The sequence below is a fragment of the Ursus americanus genome, chromosome 8 (assembly GCF_024610735.1).
Source record: "Ursus americanus isolate L20-20 chromosome 8, mUrsAme1.1.p, whole genome shotgun sequence".
NCBI lineage: Eukaryota > Metazoa > Chordata > Mammalia > Carnivora > Ursidae > Ursus > Ursus americanus.
Window position 1 is genome coordinate 9,173,729 of NC_142134.1, and position 17,330 is coordinate 9,191,058.

A 17,330-nucleotide genomic window follows, 5' to 3' on the forward strand; every position below is an offset into this window, starting at 1 on the left:
TTGCAGATACCAGCATCCATTTGCTTTATAGCTTCGAATTTTGTTTTCTCTTGTCTCCTCTGCTGTTTTCCACCTCTTTGTGGGTTCTGTCTTTTCAAAAACATGTATTTACTGTGGTTTGGGGATGAAAAAAATCATATACACGTGGCAAATCCATCATCTTTATCCAGAATTCTAAATAGACCTTGTAGGTTATGCTCCGTTACAGCCCCCTAGTGGTTTCCTGGGGGGCACGCATCACAATCTGTATTTTAAGATATATTCATTCGTCTCCTCGGGTAGAACGTGTCAGGAGGGTAGTAATTACGTCTGCACGACTCGCTCCTGTGCCCACCCCCACCACGGTAGCAGGCACTACATACTTGCTGAACGGCAGGCAGCAAGGGCTGATTCCTCAAACAGCACGCGCCGATGCTGCTCGGGCCCTTTTCCGCGGCTGCTCTCAGCCAGTCCTGCCAATCCTCTCATGGCTATGTGCTTTCTGTCGCCCTGCTCACTTCGCAGATGAAGCAGCTCAGAATCAGAGTGGTTATGGAGCTGCCCAGACCCATGGCCTCATCACCTATGCATACTTCCTGTTAAATTAGTGACTAAGACCCAGAGCATCCCTTAGGGAGAAACGATTATCTTCATTTTCCCACATGGGGAAATTGAGGTTCATGTCGAAGTAAGTTGTACGAGGTTATTTGGCTGGAAAGTGGTATTCACAAGCAATTCAAATTCCAGCCACTCCGACTCCGACTCTGCGCTCTCAACCACCGGTTGTAGGGCCACCGGGCCAGCAGCTGGTCGGTGTTTGTGTATGTGGCATAGCTCAAGGTCTGTATCCAAAAGTTACAGCACAAAACAAATGGCGGCCTTGTCAATCGACTTAAGCATATTTATGCTAAATACTACTTGTTTAATTAGGAACTTCTGATTTCAATAGAGATATTTGGAACATAAAAGTATTCACATTAACTGATTCCTTGATATAAATGTAAGGTGTGTCACACACACACACGAATATATGACTAGCAGAGCAAAGTCTAAGATAGAAGCTCAGCTTTGATATAACAATATATTCGGGCTCTGGAGTCGCACTGCCAGGCTTGAATTCCGATTCCCTTCTTACTAGTTGTCACATAACTACCTAGCAGTAGTTCAAATTCTTTGTAAAGTACGGATACTATAGAATCTACTCTGAAGTATGTTGGGAGGATTGAATGTTAGCATGAGTACCTATGACTAGGTCAAAAGTGTTCAACAAATATTAGATATTATAATTATATTATCTAGTATATTAATAACTATAACATATATAATTAATAGTGTTATATAGTTCACTGCTCATTGTTTTTCCTTTTGTCAGACATGGCATCTAGATTTTACACATCCTTACAAATGCAGAAACAAATAGATACATAACGTCCAATTTAAAAAAATGGATCTAAAGCTTTTTGTTTCACATGCCAAAGGCCACACTGATCTGCAGTCTATCGACTTATGGGCTTGCCCTTTGCTACTCTGTACCCTTTGGTGGCTGAGGCTCCATAGTAGAAGCTACCTCCCAGAGGAAAATACTCTTTGAATGCTTAAGATAGGATAACACTCTACCTTTCTATTAGAATAGCAATGCTCTTACGTACCTCCTATCTCAAAAAAAAAAAAAAAAATCACAGGACACAATCCCAAGTTTATAAATAAATCATATGAAGGAAGGACACGTTGCAGAAATATTGCAGCTGGCTACATACTATCTGATTAATAAGGAGGACCTGGCTAGTATACAACAAAAAACCCCCGCATAGTTTTAGTACATTTCCTCACCTAGTTTCCCTGTAGCGGGTCGCGTTGCTGCCACCTTGTGGTCAGGCAAAATTTTCAAAAGCAGAATATTGGTAACAGTGAAGATGGATGGATAGTGAACATAGTTCTCTTATTATAGGTGCCCTAAAAATCTATCAAACACAAACAATTATAAATGTTTCAGTATCAATTGCCAGAAATTCCACTTCCAATTTTTAAAAAATTAAAATTTAGAAGGGAAAATATGTTTGTGGATATTGGTCACCCTGATAATCCGTGAGTTTACCACTAGTGTTTCTCTGGTTGTTCAACCTGTCTGTTCCAGTTTCCTCATGGAAAGAATGGGGAGGGGAGGATGAAGGATGAGCAGGATTGAAGAAATGCCAGCGGCGCATTTCCAACTCTAAATGATTTTGGTAGTGTGGATTTAAAAATGGTGCTTTGAAGAAACATAATTCCTCTAAAAGTCATTCGATAGAATACTGTAGCAATGACTTCTCAGGCTGAAAAACCTCCCGACTTAGAACTCTCCAGAGGAAGAGGAAGGAAATTTCTGAGTCTACCAACTGTAAGAGTGGCTATCTAAGATTTATCAAGAAATGCATTTTTAAAAGTACACATCTGGAAAAAAGGATATGTATAGTCATCTTTCATCTTCTTTATGTTATTTTGGTGAGTATTCTTTACGACGACTCTTAAATACTAGTGATTATGTTGGTTAGTAATTTACATATCATTAGATGAGATGAGTCACTGGGATGATTCACCAAACATATAGAGAACCTGGGCCACAAGAGAAGTCAATACAGAGAAAAGATTTTTATTGGGCACTGCATGTGCGTGCACAAGCGTCTGTGTGTGTACCTTAAGTTGTGGAAATGCTTAGAAGAAGTAACAGAATGATACAGGTGAGCATACAAAAGCTTTGGAAAGCTGTCCAGCAGCAACATTCTGTTCCATTCAACTCCATTCCATTTCTAGCTATTCTAGGAAAGCCAAATTGGCCATCACCTTTCCACCTGATGCTGAGCTCAGCTGGGTTATGGTAAGTGCCACACGGATCCAGGCCCATTGCCTCTCATCTCACAAATTATGTGTAGGAAGAACTCACACTGTTCTAAACTACGAACATATTAACCATAGAGAAAGAACCTTATGAATGTAGGTGGTATAGAACAGTGGAAAGAATATAAAGTCAAAATAATAAGAAGCTTCCCAAGTTTCAGTTTGTAAAATCTGGCAAATGGATGTAAATATGTAATGATGCTTTTATAAACTGTACTCTACAAACAAGGCATTATATGGCAGTAATCTCTATTACCTAGCTAAGTTACAGTAATAACAGAAAGTCAATCAGCAAGTTGGTGAGGTAGTTCTCCACTACCTGACTTCACTTAATAAAGGCTGGATTTTATTATAGGTCATTTCTCATTATTAATAAATCATGTATATACACATATTTTATAGTATCTTTGAGTTTGGCTTACATTTCATATCCAAGATACACACCAGCCAGAATTTTCATATACAAACACTTCTTACAAAGAAAGAGGCCATGAGTAAATTATTTAATCTTTTAGAGATTCAAGGAAAAACACAGATAATGTTTAAAAATGGATATATGTTAATTTTTCTCTTCCAAGGATATTTATGTTACCTTACATAATATATCAAAAGGGGGCACCTAGTTGATGGTTTTGTAGATAATACTCAAGGCAGACAAACCTCATACTAAGGCACAATGTCGAGCCAACAAAAGATCCATAAAGCCTGAGAGCATAAGGATTCATTAGATAGATGACTTCCATTAGGGGCGCCTGGGTGGCACAGCGGTTAAGCGTCTGCCTTCACGCTCAGGGCGTGATCCCGGCGATCCGGGATCGAGCCCCACATCAGGCTCCTCCGCTGTGAGCCTGCTTCTTCCTCTCCCACTCCCCCTGCTTGTGTTCCCTCTCTCGCTGGCTGTCTCTATCTCTGTCGAATAAATAAATAAAATCTTTAAAAAAAAAAAAAAGATGACTTCCATTAAGTGCGATGGTGAAGTAAGACTGCCCAACTGAAGGAGCCTAGCCTTTCAAAATAAAATTAATTTCTTAACCCTCAGTTACACTATTTCACTTCAAAAAGAGTGAGGATGATTTTAGAAATGTAAAAACATAATGGAATCATTTTTTCTTAATAAAAATTAAGATAAAAATCATGAAAAGATTTTATGGGTGAAATATTTGGTCATTATAAACGAAGAAACTGTAAGAAGTGGTCACAAAAGTATTTATTTTTTAATCCATGAGTAACAAAGGAATGACTAAGTATAAAGAATCAACTCACTCTCCATAATGTCGTACATTTGGGGGGAAAAAAAAAACACCACCACCAAGAACATATAGCTACTTCTCTTTCTTTCTGAACTCATGCAGAAGAATAAAGATGGAAAAATCTACTTCCTTTTCAAATCATGTTGTTTTCCTATTATCCTTAAAGTGATCTTTTTCTTCCTCTCCTAGAATCAGGTGTTTAATGAGCTACTTGCATATGATGGACCTCATCTGTTGCAAGATTTGGACACATACTTAGGGGAAAAGGAGTGGCTTGTTGGTAACTCTGTGAGTATGTTTTACGTCTTAAAAAAATACAAGTATATACACACACACACATATAACCAAAAACTTACAAAGACTCACTGAGAAAAAAAAGTTACCCATAAGGAAGGATTAGATAGAAGGCATAAAAGCTCAACTTCTTTGAATAAACCCGTTTTGGTAGACTTAACTTTGGAACTATGAACTGAAATACTTTATATAATTATATAAAAACAACAAAAATATTTTAAAAAGCTAACATTGCAAAGCAAAAGTAAAGTGAAGCAAATGAACCTATGTTAAATTGATGTGTGAGGTGTATAGAGAAGAACCTATGTACTCAATTAGTGAGGAGAACCATTTTAAGAAATATCATCATTTGTAAAACACAGCAATTTGACTATACATCTTATATTCTCTCAGAACCAAAAAATAGAAATCTTATACCATTTTTAGTAGAGGCATACATTGGAGAGATATTATGGGTTTGGTTTTAGACTACAGCAATGAAGTATCACATCAAATGGATTTTTTGGTTTCTCAGTATATATAATAGTTATGTTTACACTATTCTGTAATCTGGTAAGTGTGCAATGGCATTATGTCTAAAAAATGTACATATCTTAATTTAAAAATACTTTATTGCTAAAAAAATATTAACAATCAACCGAGTTTTCAGAGTTGTAATCACTGATCACCGATTACTGTAATAATGAAAAAGTTTGAAATATTCCAAGAATTACAAAAATGTGACACAGAGGCCCAAAGTGAGCAAATGCTATTGGAAAAATACTGTCAGGAGATCTGCTCAACACAGGGTTGCCCCAAGCGTTTGTCAAAAAGGCAGCATATGCGACGTGCAATAAAGCAAAGCACAATAAAATGAGTGTTCTTGTAACTGTATTCTCAGTGGTACTGGGTACAGTCATATTGGTTTATTAGTTTTTCTGACATGAGTATATTTTGGGGTAAAGCAGTTAGAAAATATGTAGATGTCACTGAGAACCAGGATCTTCAGAGTGGGAGAAAGAAGATAGAGCTGTAAGGTCAGTGAAGCTAACTAAGTAAACATTCTATCCCCGGATGTGAACTATATATATGTACATACAACATAAGGTCCCGATGTACTGACTGTATCTTAGGATAAAGAAAAAAGCATGTTGTATCTCTTTTCCTTGAAACAATGACCAACCCCATTGTCCTGGGCACCCGTAGGACCCAGATTCTGGTCTCTAAATATTAAAAGGAACCAGGGCTTCTTGGAGAAATGGCTCGTTCTCAGTTTGGGACAGGAAATGTAAGAGATGAGTGGAAACACTTTGTCATATCAAAGCAAATAAATTATCAAAGACAACTGAACTGGGGACTCAAAAGTCAACTTGAAGAGGCTTCCATTGGCTAAATATGGGACAATTCAAGCTTCGCGAAGAATATTAAGAGCGGTGGATTGAAATGAATCAAAATGAATGAATCCACGAATGTATGATGACCACTCCCACCACCACAACCAAACACACACACACATGCAAACCCTCAAACCAAACAGAACTTCATTGGTTAGTTTTGGAAGATGATAATGGAGACAAATTATTACTCTAAAAACTGTTTTTTAAAAAGTTGGGGGGTTTAATACTTTATCTTGCCTTTCCCTTCTATGCCAATTGGACCTCAAGATAACAAAAACTGAAGGGCAGTTTGTCTTCATATAAGTATGCCAGTTAGGAAGTAAAAAGGGGAGATTAAAATCAACTATCACCATTTTCCAACCCCTGATGGTTGGAACAGACTGAGGCATTAATAACTGTATCACAAAAAGCGAGACAACCAGCTACTACAGCCGTACTACTGAGAGAGGAGCACACCGCCACCTGTAAAGTACACGGACAAAGACTCAAATCCAAACAGGATTCAGATGCTGTGGTAGGTCGGAGTCTGTGCCTTCCAGGAGACTGCATTCTAGAAGTGTCTCTAGAAGAGACACAGACTGGTTTGGGCAGCACTCTTGTGACTTATTCTGGGTGACAGGGACGCATACTTGCCACATCTTTATTCTCAACTTTCAACCTTATCACATGCCTCTTCATTTCCTCCTGTTGATTCCCCAATAGACTTAAAAAAAAAAAAAAAACTATGTTGTTAGTCACCATACAGTACTCCATTAGTTCTTGATGTAGCGTTCCACGCTTCATTGTTTGCGTATTGCAATGAGCACTGGGAGTTATACCCAACAGACTTTCCTAAGATGTTCCTCTCCCTGCCCTATTGAAGGAACAATTTCTAAGGGCTTAAAATTTCCCCCCCTGTTTTCTATTAAGATTCTTCTGTAGGGGCGCCTGGGTGGCACAGCGGTTAAGCGTCTGCCTTCGGCTCAGGGCATGATCCCGGCGTTATGGGATCGAGCCCCACAACAGTCTCCTCTGCTATGAGCCTGCTTCTTCCTCTCCCACTCCCCCTGCTTGTGTTCCCTCTCTCACTAGCTGTCTCTATCTCTGTCGAATAAATAAAATCTTTAAAAAAAAAGATTCTTCTGTAAACTACCCTCCTGACCCCATCTCTTAGCACTCTCTCCCTTCCTCAGTGTTCCACACACACACTGCTGTTCTGTTTGTTCCTCCGACACACAGCTCACTTCCACCTAAGAGCCTTTATACCTGCTGTTCCCTCTGCCTAGGCGGCTTCGTATGCAGACTGCTGCCTGTCTGGATCTTGTTCTCATTTATGCCTTGTCTTAAATGTCACACTTAAAGGTCTTCCCTCCATGACCACCTGAGAGTCCTTCCCATCACTTCACTTTTTCTTCATCATCCCTACCAGTTTCCAAGTGTTTGTCTTCTGGCTTCTAAAACTAAACGTGCACCCGGCAAAGGGCCTGTGTCACATCTTGCTCTCCAGTCCAGCCCAGCACCTAGACCTGCCCGTCACACACAGTAGGTACACCATAAATATGTGTTGACTGAACTCTGAATCCTCTAACCCATACTCTCTTGCTGACGGGTGTTTAGTATGCAGGTTCATAAAACACTAGCAATTAGCATTATTACAAATTCCACACATTAATAAAACTACGGGGGCGCCTGGGTGGCTCAGTTGTTAAGCGTCTGCCTTCGGCTCAGGGTGTGATCCCAGGGTCCTGGGATCGAGCCCCACGTTGGGCTCCCTGCTCCGCTGGGAAGCCTGCTTCTTCCTCTCCCACTCCCCCTGCTTGTGTTCCCTCTCTTGCTGGCTGTCTCTGTCAAATAAATACATAAAATCTTTAAAATAAATAAAACTACGGTTAGGCCACATTTAAACTTCACTCTTTGATGGGTATTCATCTGGAGTCAAAGTAATGTCAGCCAGGTTAGTTTCTAGTCACAAAGGGGGAAAAAATTGTACGAAGAAAAAGCGTACAAGGGTAGGACCAGGCTGTCATTACACTTGGGGAATCCACTAATGCTCACTGTATGTCTTCTGAGGTTATGCAATATAATGTGTTAGTCCAAAATATGTAACTTGCAACTATGAACTCTCTAGGGATAATTTGCACTCTATCCCTTTATACTCTGCAAAAGAAAGGAACAAGATAAATAAGATGAAATAAATACACAAATCCTGAAGACAGGGCATTCTTTGGGACTAGTGTGAAATCTTCAGTAAAAGGGAGTTGAGGGGCATAAATAGAAGAAATGCATCTCCTGGAATGGATTCTGCTTTGTCCTATAAAGGGAATTTTTTGTTCAGATAAAAAAGTATTGATTGGGTATTAGATAACAACGTATTGTCACCGAGGGCTGGAGATTGAATCAAGTTACAAGAGTATGTACTGTAAGATCTCATTTTAGAAAACACACACACACACACTACCTATTATGCAAAGAGGTGTTAATGGTAGCAAGCTCTGGGTTTTGGGAGTATGGTGTTATCTGTAATTTTCTATCATATACTCATTCCACTCTCATAGTAACAGATAATTTTGAATTAAAAAGAAACTATTCTTGATTTAGTAAGTTATGCCTTCTGTGTTCAAATGGCAATTTGTTTCCTTTAAACTAGGTAACTTGGGCAGATTTCTACTGGGAAATTTGCAGTACCACACTTTTGGTCTTTAAACCTCACTTGCTGGACATCCATCCCAGGTTGGTAACACTGCGGAAGAAAGTTCAAGCCATTCCTGCCATCGCTGACTGGATCCAACGAAGGCCCCAAACCAAACTCTAGGTAATGCGAGCTGCCTCTACGCTTTATTGTTCTTCATAGCATGGCTTCCATCAGATAAGAAGCTACACCAGCCTGCCATGTAATCTACACACTCCCTTCCCCAGCTCGACCACGTCTTTCACTTTTGCCATATTCTGCGTTTAAAAAAAAAAAAAAAAAAAAAAGGAAAAAAGAGGTTTGGGAAAAAGAGCACTTAGTTTCAAGTATACTTTTTGCCCCACCCACCTTTCCCTTAGAATAATTTCACATCATTTGCAACTGAGGAAAAGGTTTACAATACAGGCAGGGCTCACGTTTCATGGGTTTCGACATGCATGGATTTCAGTCACGACGGTTAAAGAACATATACATTTCCCCCCAGAATGGTTTGGAGTTAAGCTGTACTTGCGTAAAGTATTAACGTTGCTAGCTCTGTGCTCCCCAAATCACTATGTAAATAGCAGACGCACTTCATGACCAGCGACCAATCACATCACTTCTTTCGAAGTCTGTTAGCGCTTGGTCACCGCACGTCTGTTACTCATTGCAGACGGCAGCATGCAGCTGCATTGCCTGCTTGTTTCTCAGTGACAAGCCCACTCAGGAATTTTTAAAAAGTGGATAACTGAAAAAGGGAATTCATCAACAAAGATGAAAGTACAATAAAGAAATGAAAAGTGACCATGCTGGAGCCAAATTCAAATTGCACATAAATGGGAAGAGCTAAGAGAACATTGACATGGCTGCAGTCCAAGGGGCTCGAGAGATGTAGCTGCAAGAACCCAGCAAACACGGAAATGAGGGAAATGGCTGTGACAAACATGAACAACCAGACGAGGTGAGACTGGCAAAGAGCTTCACGTTAAAAGAACAGAGATCAAAAGAAAGAGAAGCCAAGCCACAGACTGGGAGAAAATAATTTGCAAAAGACCTATCTGATACAGGACTATACCCAAAATACACAATGAATTCTTAAAATCCAACAAAATGAACCCAATTACAAAATGGCCCAAAGAACTGGACACTTCATTGAAGATATACACATGGTAAATAAACATATAAAAAAAACCGCTCAACATCATATGTAACCAGGGAAATGCAAATACGAGATACCATTACATACCTATCAGAATGGCAAAATTTCAAAACGCCGACACCACCAAATGCTGGTAAGGATGTGAAACAAAATGAACTTTTATTCACTGCTGATAGGAATGGGAGATGATAAAGACGACTTGGGAGGGAGTTCGGCAGTTTCTTACAAACCTAAACCCACTCTTACCATATGATCCAGCAATTATGCTCTTTGGTACTTACCCAAATGAGTTGAGAACTTAGATCCACACAAAAACCTGCACATGGATGTTTGTGGCAACTTTACTGGGAATTGCCAACACTTGGAAGTTGCCCTTTTACAGTGAGTGGTTAAGCAAACTGTGGTACATCCCAACAAGGGATTATTATTTAGCACTAAAAAGAAATGGGCTATCAAGCCATGAAAAGACATGGAGGAAACTTAAGTTCAGATTACTAAGTAAAAGAAGTCAATCTGAAAAGGCTGTAAACTGTTATGGTTTCAGCTATAGAACATTCTGGAAAAGGCAAAACTATGGAGACAGTAAGACCACCAGTGGCTGTGAGGGGCAAAGGGGAAGGGAGGGTTGAACAGGTTGAGTACAGGGAATTTTTAGGCAGTAAAACTATTCTGTATACGATGATGGATTTGTTAAACCCGTAGAATATACAAGACAAAGAGCAAACCCTAACGCAAACTACAGACTTTGGGTGATTATGATGTGTCAATGTCGATTCACTGATTGTAACAAATGTACCACTCTGGAATGGGGGTGCTGATAGTGGGGGTGGGTGTACTTGTGTGGTGGCAGAGGTATATGGGAATTCTTTACTTTCTGCTCCATTTTGCTGTGAACCTAAAACAACCCTAAAAAATGAAGTTTAATACAAAAGAAAAAAGCAGGGACATTTCATGACACTGGAAATACAATAAAATGTTGGAAGGTGATCCAAACTTAGAATTATGTTAATTTGCCAAGGTATAAAAAGAATGCTCACTTGCAGTTACACACGAAGGTATTATTAAAACTATTCTTAATACTTTTTTTTTTTACCAAAGTAATACACTTTATCAGTTTCTTTTACTACTAAAATTAGTTTTACTACTTTTTTCATTTACCTATAACATTTATAACCAAAGTTTTTAATGTGTTGAGAAAAAAACTTTAAAAGTCATAGAACGTTTTCTCCAATGACTAAGATTATTTTGCACAATTTCAACCTGCAGTCATTTCTATGGTCCCACACTACCACGAAAAGCAAGAACTGCCCATACAAACAAGCCATTTAAATAGAAATCTTCCAAGTAACTACAGATTATCCCTCAACCCATTTTAAACCATAATTATAGCACTGGAATATATTTTAGTTCAATATGCATGTTAATATTAATACTGGATTATCTAATCTTAGCATGTCATGTTATATATATAGAAAGACTAATGAAGTAGACGGCATATACTTGAAATGCAGGACAGAGGAAGGAGAACATGGCTGAGAAGCCAGAAATGGGGAGAGGGTGTAGGGGAAGAAAAGAAAAAGAAAAGGAAAGCTGGGCTAAGTATGATTTTGTTTAGGGTGATTCTTTCATCATTAACAACGTTCTACGAAATAGGAGAAAAGATGTTAAATACTTTATACATCATTAAGGATTACCATAAAAACAAAATACATTTCCCAAGTAACTTGCTTCTTTGGATCACATTTTCATATTGCTAGTGGCTGTTAATAAATGGTAACAGGTTATAAGTGAATCTCATTGCAAAATACTGTATCATGTTATCAAGGCAATTTAAAGAAAACAATTACCTTTCACAATAGAAATTAAAATAATACTCTAGATAATGAGGGTAGTAACTTTTCTTTCCTCTTATGCATGTTCATTTTCTGCCATAAAATTACATTCTGACAAGCTTTAATGAAAACAGAATTCAGTAAAAGCGAGAACTACCATGCTTATCTAACATTATGAAAATTCACAGTAACATCAGTTCCACTTGTTTATACAAATCGTAATTCAAATATAAAATGCAACCACAGGTTTCATAAGGAAATATTTCATTTCAGTCATAGCATCATCATTAACCTTTAGGCCATCTTTTTTCACTGAAGGGAAAACACATTCCATCATCCCATCCTGTACCCAAAATAAATGGCTCCTTGCTAAGTGAACAAGTGTGAGTGAATACGAATGAATCAGAGTTGCAGATTATAATCAGAAAACACACATTTTGGGAAGAGTTAAAAGAATTAGTTCCTTAATTTTATGGACATTTAAGTGTCTTGCTTAGGGTCACACAAATGGAAACCAAAATCTCCTAATATTCCTGTCTAACCTCTACAAGTAACACCAACAGTTAGAAACAACAGTAGTGTTGCAATATAAATATCTGTTGGTGTAAAGTTACAAGTCTATGGGATCAGGAATACAGTTATGAAACATAAGGCATAATCTTTTACTCCTTATAAACTGCATTAAAAAAATAAAAGTTGCTTCAGTTGGTCAAGATGATATTCCACCCATGGCTTCACATACTACTAGTAATGGATTATGATGTTCACATGAACATCAGTCCAGGGAAAAGACTAATGGGAATATATCCTAAGTAATAAATTCCTATTTATTGAGAAACAGATAATATTAGGCACAAATGATCTCATTTGTGCTCAACACTATATTTTTAAGGGTAAAGGGAGAACGATTAAAAAGGGTGTGAAAATACAACTTATGATCACAAATATTTTTATTAAGCCCAAGACATAATAGAGCATTACAGGGAGAACCCAACTACATCTCATTAAAGATAATATGGACTAATAACAACAAAAGAAACAGCCTATCACTGAAGACACATTACCACAGAAAAGTTATAAGAAATCCATTATGAGATTTTGAAAGGTAGTATTTCCAGCCATCTAAGTGATTTGGGTCCTGCGATGTAGGAGGAGGTAGTAATAATATTTGCAGATTCCTTCTAGCCCCATTATACTAAAATATATCGATTATATTCACTGTATCTTCAAGATTGGGTAAATCTCCTGAATCATGAGTTTGCAGAGTCTATACCATCTGAAGATTGCCTTGAGAGCTTCATTACTCTTCTAACTCCAGAGGATTATATGACCTTAGCATCTCAGTCAGGATGTCTTGAAAGTACAATCTCCAAAATTAACAAGTCTGTGATTTATAAATAAGTTTATTTATAATGATATTTACATAATAAAAACAAAACACATGAAACTCACAAGTTATACAAAGAAACTGATGTATAATAAAAACAGCAAGACAGACTGACAGGCAAAAATGTAAAGAAAGATTTAATAAAGAGTAAATATCAAATAGACAACTTTACTTCTTCTAAATTTCACTTTGTCACCCACACTGAATTGGAATTGAACAATGGCTCTCTCTTCAGGAGGTCCTGTACTGGAAATTCTGGAAACTGATAAATTATATTTTGAGAAGTGTTTAAAGTTAATGACCTATTTCCATGCAGTACCTAACGCTGCCTTAATATGAAGTCACATTCAGTCTGCTTTGAAGTGAAACAGCCTGTTAATCTGTCCTGCCAGGCTAGACAAATGTTACCCACATTTCGCTGATACATGGCGACATGGCAGGAATAAACTACTATTCAGAGAGTAAAGAGAACTGGAGCAGAAGTGACTGGGCAACAGTTTCAAGAGAAGCAAAAGCCAAAGGGAAATCAATGAAAACATGCACAGGAAGAGGCAGAGTAATAAGCACAATTAGTGCAGTGGGGAAATGAACAGAAGGCATTAATCCGTGGAGCAAGAGAAGGGCTTCTTCGTTACTATTCACTGGAAAACAACTTAGTGCCTAGCCAAACAAATTTTTTTTTTTAACAGAAGTACTTGGAAGGACCTGGGGGTGTTAGTAAATGGAATGCCACCTTTAAATTCAGGTTGAGTTCTTGTTGACAGTGGTGAACATCTGCTTCAAATAGCAATAAAATGAAAGCTATATCATCTATACAGCTGCATCCTTAAAACTAACAAAAGAAGAACTTCAAATGAGACAAGGAAAAACAAGACATAAGCATTGTCAAATAAGGCACATGTAAAAATCTACACACATTATCCAGTGAAAGACAATATATATATATTTGGAGGTAGAAATAATTACAAAAATACTGACATTTCTAAAGCATTAGCATATTTGTTACAAACAATCACCAACTAATCCCCATTCAGAAAACTGTTTTGTAAAATGATTATTCAACATCTTCAGGACTACATATTTGTGGCTTTTTTTTTTTTTTTTTTTTTGAAATTTCACATGTGAGCATCTGGAGAATTCAGTTAGTGGCAAAAAGTTGTCCATACTATGAGAAATGTAATATGGAAATTATAAAAAGTTATAAATGTTCATAAACCCCATGGTCATCATAATGTAAATGTCCTTGAGTGCACCAAGTTGATATTTCCTCATCAATTAGGAATTCACAATTCTTAATTTCACAGGCCCATTGACGTTTTTAGTAATGTGGCTATATCTGCTGGCATACTCCCTTCGTCACCTGCAGGTCAGAAAGGGGCATTGAAAGTTTAATAAAAATATTTTATGAAATATATTTTCTCTAATTTTGGTGAATTCCTAATCATCTTTCAAGGCCCAGTTTAGTATCGTTCCTTGTTAAGACCTTCACGAGCGATGCCCGGGTGGCACATTCGGTTAAGCACCTGACTCTGGGTTCTGGCTCAGGTCCAGATCTCAGGGTCTTGAGACTAAACCCTGTGAGGGGCTCCGCATTCAGCACAGAATCTGCTTAAGTTTCTCTCTCCCTCTCCTGTTGCCCTTCCCCACTGTGAATGCTCTCTCTAAAATCAATCAATCAATCAATCTAAAACAAAACAAAACAACACAACCTTTGCAAATCCCTACATATTTTCAGGGCTATTTCCTCTGTGCTCATATTCATATTACCAGCACAGTAATCTAGAGGCTAGGTTTCTGAGTTAACATAAATATAGATATATAAAGATAGGCACGTATTAATTTGGATCATATTCTATTCATATAGCGCACAGTATTTACTACTCAGGTTTACTCAATAAAACCATTTCTGTAACAAACTGAATAGTGAAAACAAAGACAACCAAACAAATCGTGCATCTAGACCCTTACTTTCAATCCAAAGATAAAATCACTAACTTAGACTTACATGGCATACCTAAACAAAATTGTGAATATGGCACACCAGTTGAAGATTAAAGTGCCCACGTAAATAACCTTTTCCCAATGTTTGCCCCATATTTCAATTAAATGAGACTCCAGTATCTAGACACTTACGCAGGAAGCATTCAGGATTTTTTTTTTTAAGATTTATTCATGTGAGAGAAAGAGACAGCGTGCGCTCGCGAGTGGGGGGGGAGGGGGAGAGAGAGAAAGAGAGTCTCAAGCAGACTCCTCACTGAGCATGGAGCCCGACACGGGGCTCAATCCCACAACCCCAAGAGATGAAACCAAGAGCCAGACGCTCAACCGACTGAGCCACCCAGGTGCCCCCAGGATTTTCTAAAGCAGGAAAACATCTTGTGTCAATTAACCACTTAAAATGTTTAAAGATGAACTGCTTTATTAGTTTATAGTGACAATGGCATAGTTGACTATTCATAAATATTCGTACATTCAAAGCAATGGATAATTTTATAAATTAGCTGTGGCTAAAATGCAGCCAAACTAATCACTTTTCTGTCACACATACACACCCCAGTTATAATCTAAAATTATGAGTATTTTATCTACTCTTCTTTCAGTAAAAAAACACATGCACAGAAACACAAACAATTCCATAAACTATCAAGCTCACTGACACCCTTGCCTTGAAGCTCATCCACAGACTTAGCCCATGAAATCTAACCTGAAACTTGTCCTAAATTAACTGACCCAACTAAATAATCAGACAGCTCCAGAGACAGTAAGACAAGAATCCAAAAGTACAAGACAACAAAGCTCTACGAGATTCAGTATTCTGGGAACGGAGGGAAGGGTGGAAAGAAGGAAAAGGGGTGAGGAGACTCTTCTAAGTTTGAAGATACTGAAGATATGGTGCAATAAAATGCAATGTGTGAACTCTGGATTTTTTTTTTAAAGTTATAAAAGACATTGGGGGATAAGTGGGAAAACATGATAATATTTGGAAATTGCTGTTAATTTTCTTGGATGTAATGGTATTGTGGCAACTTAGAGGGAATGCTAAGATATTCAGAATGACAAGTCATGTCTACAACTGACTGAAATGGTTCATGAGGGAAAAAAAGTTAGATGTTAGAAAAAATGTTTACAACTGCTAAATTCATTTATACTATGCTTTCAACATCTTTGCATGAAAATTTCCATATTAGAGTTTTAAAAGGTAGAAAATCTATTAATATAATCACATTAAGAGATTAAAGAAAAATCACACACCCCCAAACCATAATTCTTATCCTAAAGCAGGGGTTCTCTGACTTTAGCATGTATCAGAACACCAACCAGATTACTGAATTCCATTCCCAATTTCTGACTGAGTAGGGATAGAGCTGGGCTTGGGAATTTGCATCTCAAGGCAATTTCCCAGGTGATGTTGTTGCTGTTGGTCCAGGGACTGCACTTTTAGAACAAATAAAGCAAGCTCTAGAAACACAAAAATCTGACAAGCATTTCTGAGAGGAATCATGATACTTATCTTTCATAGTGTCTTGGAAACAGAGGCATACAGATTGTTAACATAAAGCACAGACACACTCAATTACAAATATACTTCTTGCTTACAGTGGAAAAGAACCTCACTGTGAGAGATGAAAAGGGTACATGTACTCTCATTAGGACAGTGTCCAGTTACTTAAATAAAACCAGAAGCAAACGCCAAAATCATTACAGTTAAGAGAATAAAGGCATTATTGTGTTCTTAGCCTACCAAATAAAACACATACTGAAAAAACTGATACAAATAGCTTTAACAAGACAGAGAAAAATTTCCTACATAAAGAAAGAGTAATAAATGGGGGAACGATTCTTTATAACTGAACGCTTCAAAGGTAACAGCCTAAAAACATAGCTGAAATAAGTTGCTATTTTAAGAGATACTTGATATGAAAATAACAGGTAAAACTGAAGACAAAACAAATTCATACAAGTACAAATAATTTACATGAATTATGACCAGACATGACTGGATATACACTGGTCTCATCTGAAATACCATTAAATGCCATGGAAAAAGAAATCAGGGGCACTACACAAAAGAGAAAGAACAAAAGAAAAAGACAACGGTGAAGAGAGAGCTGTCAACAAATTTTGGAAGCTGAAAAGCAAATGGAAGAATGGAAGCTGACTTTAGCAGAATAGAGCAAAAACTTAAGTGAGCACAGGTAGAAAATGCAAGAAGGTTACTTCATACTCAGAATCTAACTACCCCACCCCCCGCCCCAACTCAAGACACAGAGGTAATACATGGCTCCCAAAAGACGGGGAATACACAGAGCTAAAACAGATTGAAGAGCAGAACATCTAAGGCCTGCCCAACAGAGCCAGCCATTTACCCCAGATACACAAACGAAGGTTTATTCTTTGGAAAGTCTGAATCAGAGGAATGCTGAATATGGGCATGGTAGAAGACAGTGAAACTATACTGGAACAGGAAAATTAACTATATAAATATGACAACAGCCCTCCTTCCTTCCCTGCTTCTCCTTAGCTCTAATAAT

At 37.8% G+C, this 17,330-nt stretch overlaps 2 protein-coding genes across 9 annotated transcripts in view; one reads left to right on the forward strand and one right to left on the reverse strand.

Annotated features, from left to right (window-relative positions):
* The window catches only part of HPGDS (hematopoietic prostaglandin D synthase), a 28,286-nt gene extending 16,907 nt beyond the window's left edge, over window positions 1–11,379 (forward strand). For all 3 annotated transcript variants that reach the window (XM_045792047.2, XM_045792040.2, XM_087863982.1), the window contains 2 exons: window positions 4,293–4,391; window positions 8,400–11,379. In XM_045792047.2, coding sequence (XP_045648003.1) covers window positions 4,293–4,391; window positions 8,400–8,564 — 264 coding nt within the window. In that variant the 3' untranslated portion in view covers window positions 8,565–11,379. The remainder of the gene's footprint in view (window positions 1–4,292; window positions 4,392–8,399) is intronic.
* A 964-nt stretch (window positions 11,380–12,343) lies between these two features.
* The window catches only part of SMARCAD1 (SNF2 related chromatin remodeling ATPase with DExD box 1), a 76,995-nt gene continuing 72,008 nt past the window's right edge, over window positions 12,344–17,330 (reverse strand). For all 6 annotated transcript variants that reach the window (XM_045791991.2, XM_045791983.2, XM_045792000.2 and 3 more), the window contains one exon: window positions 12,344–14,158. In XM_045791991.2, coding sequence (XP_045647947.1) covers window positions 14,097–14,158 — 62 coding nt within the window. In that variant the 3' untranslated portion in view covers window positions 12,344–14,096. The remainder of the gene's footprint in view (window positions 14,159–17,330) is intronic.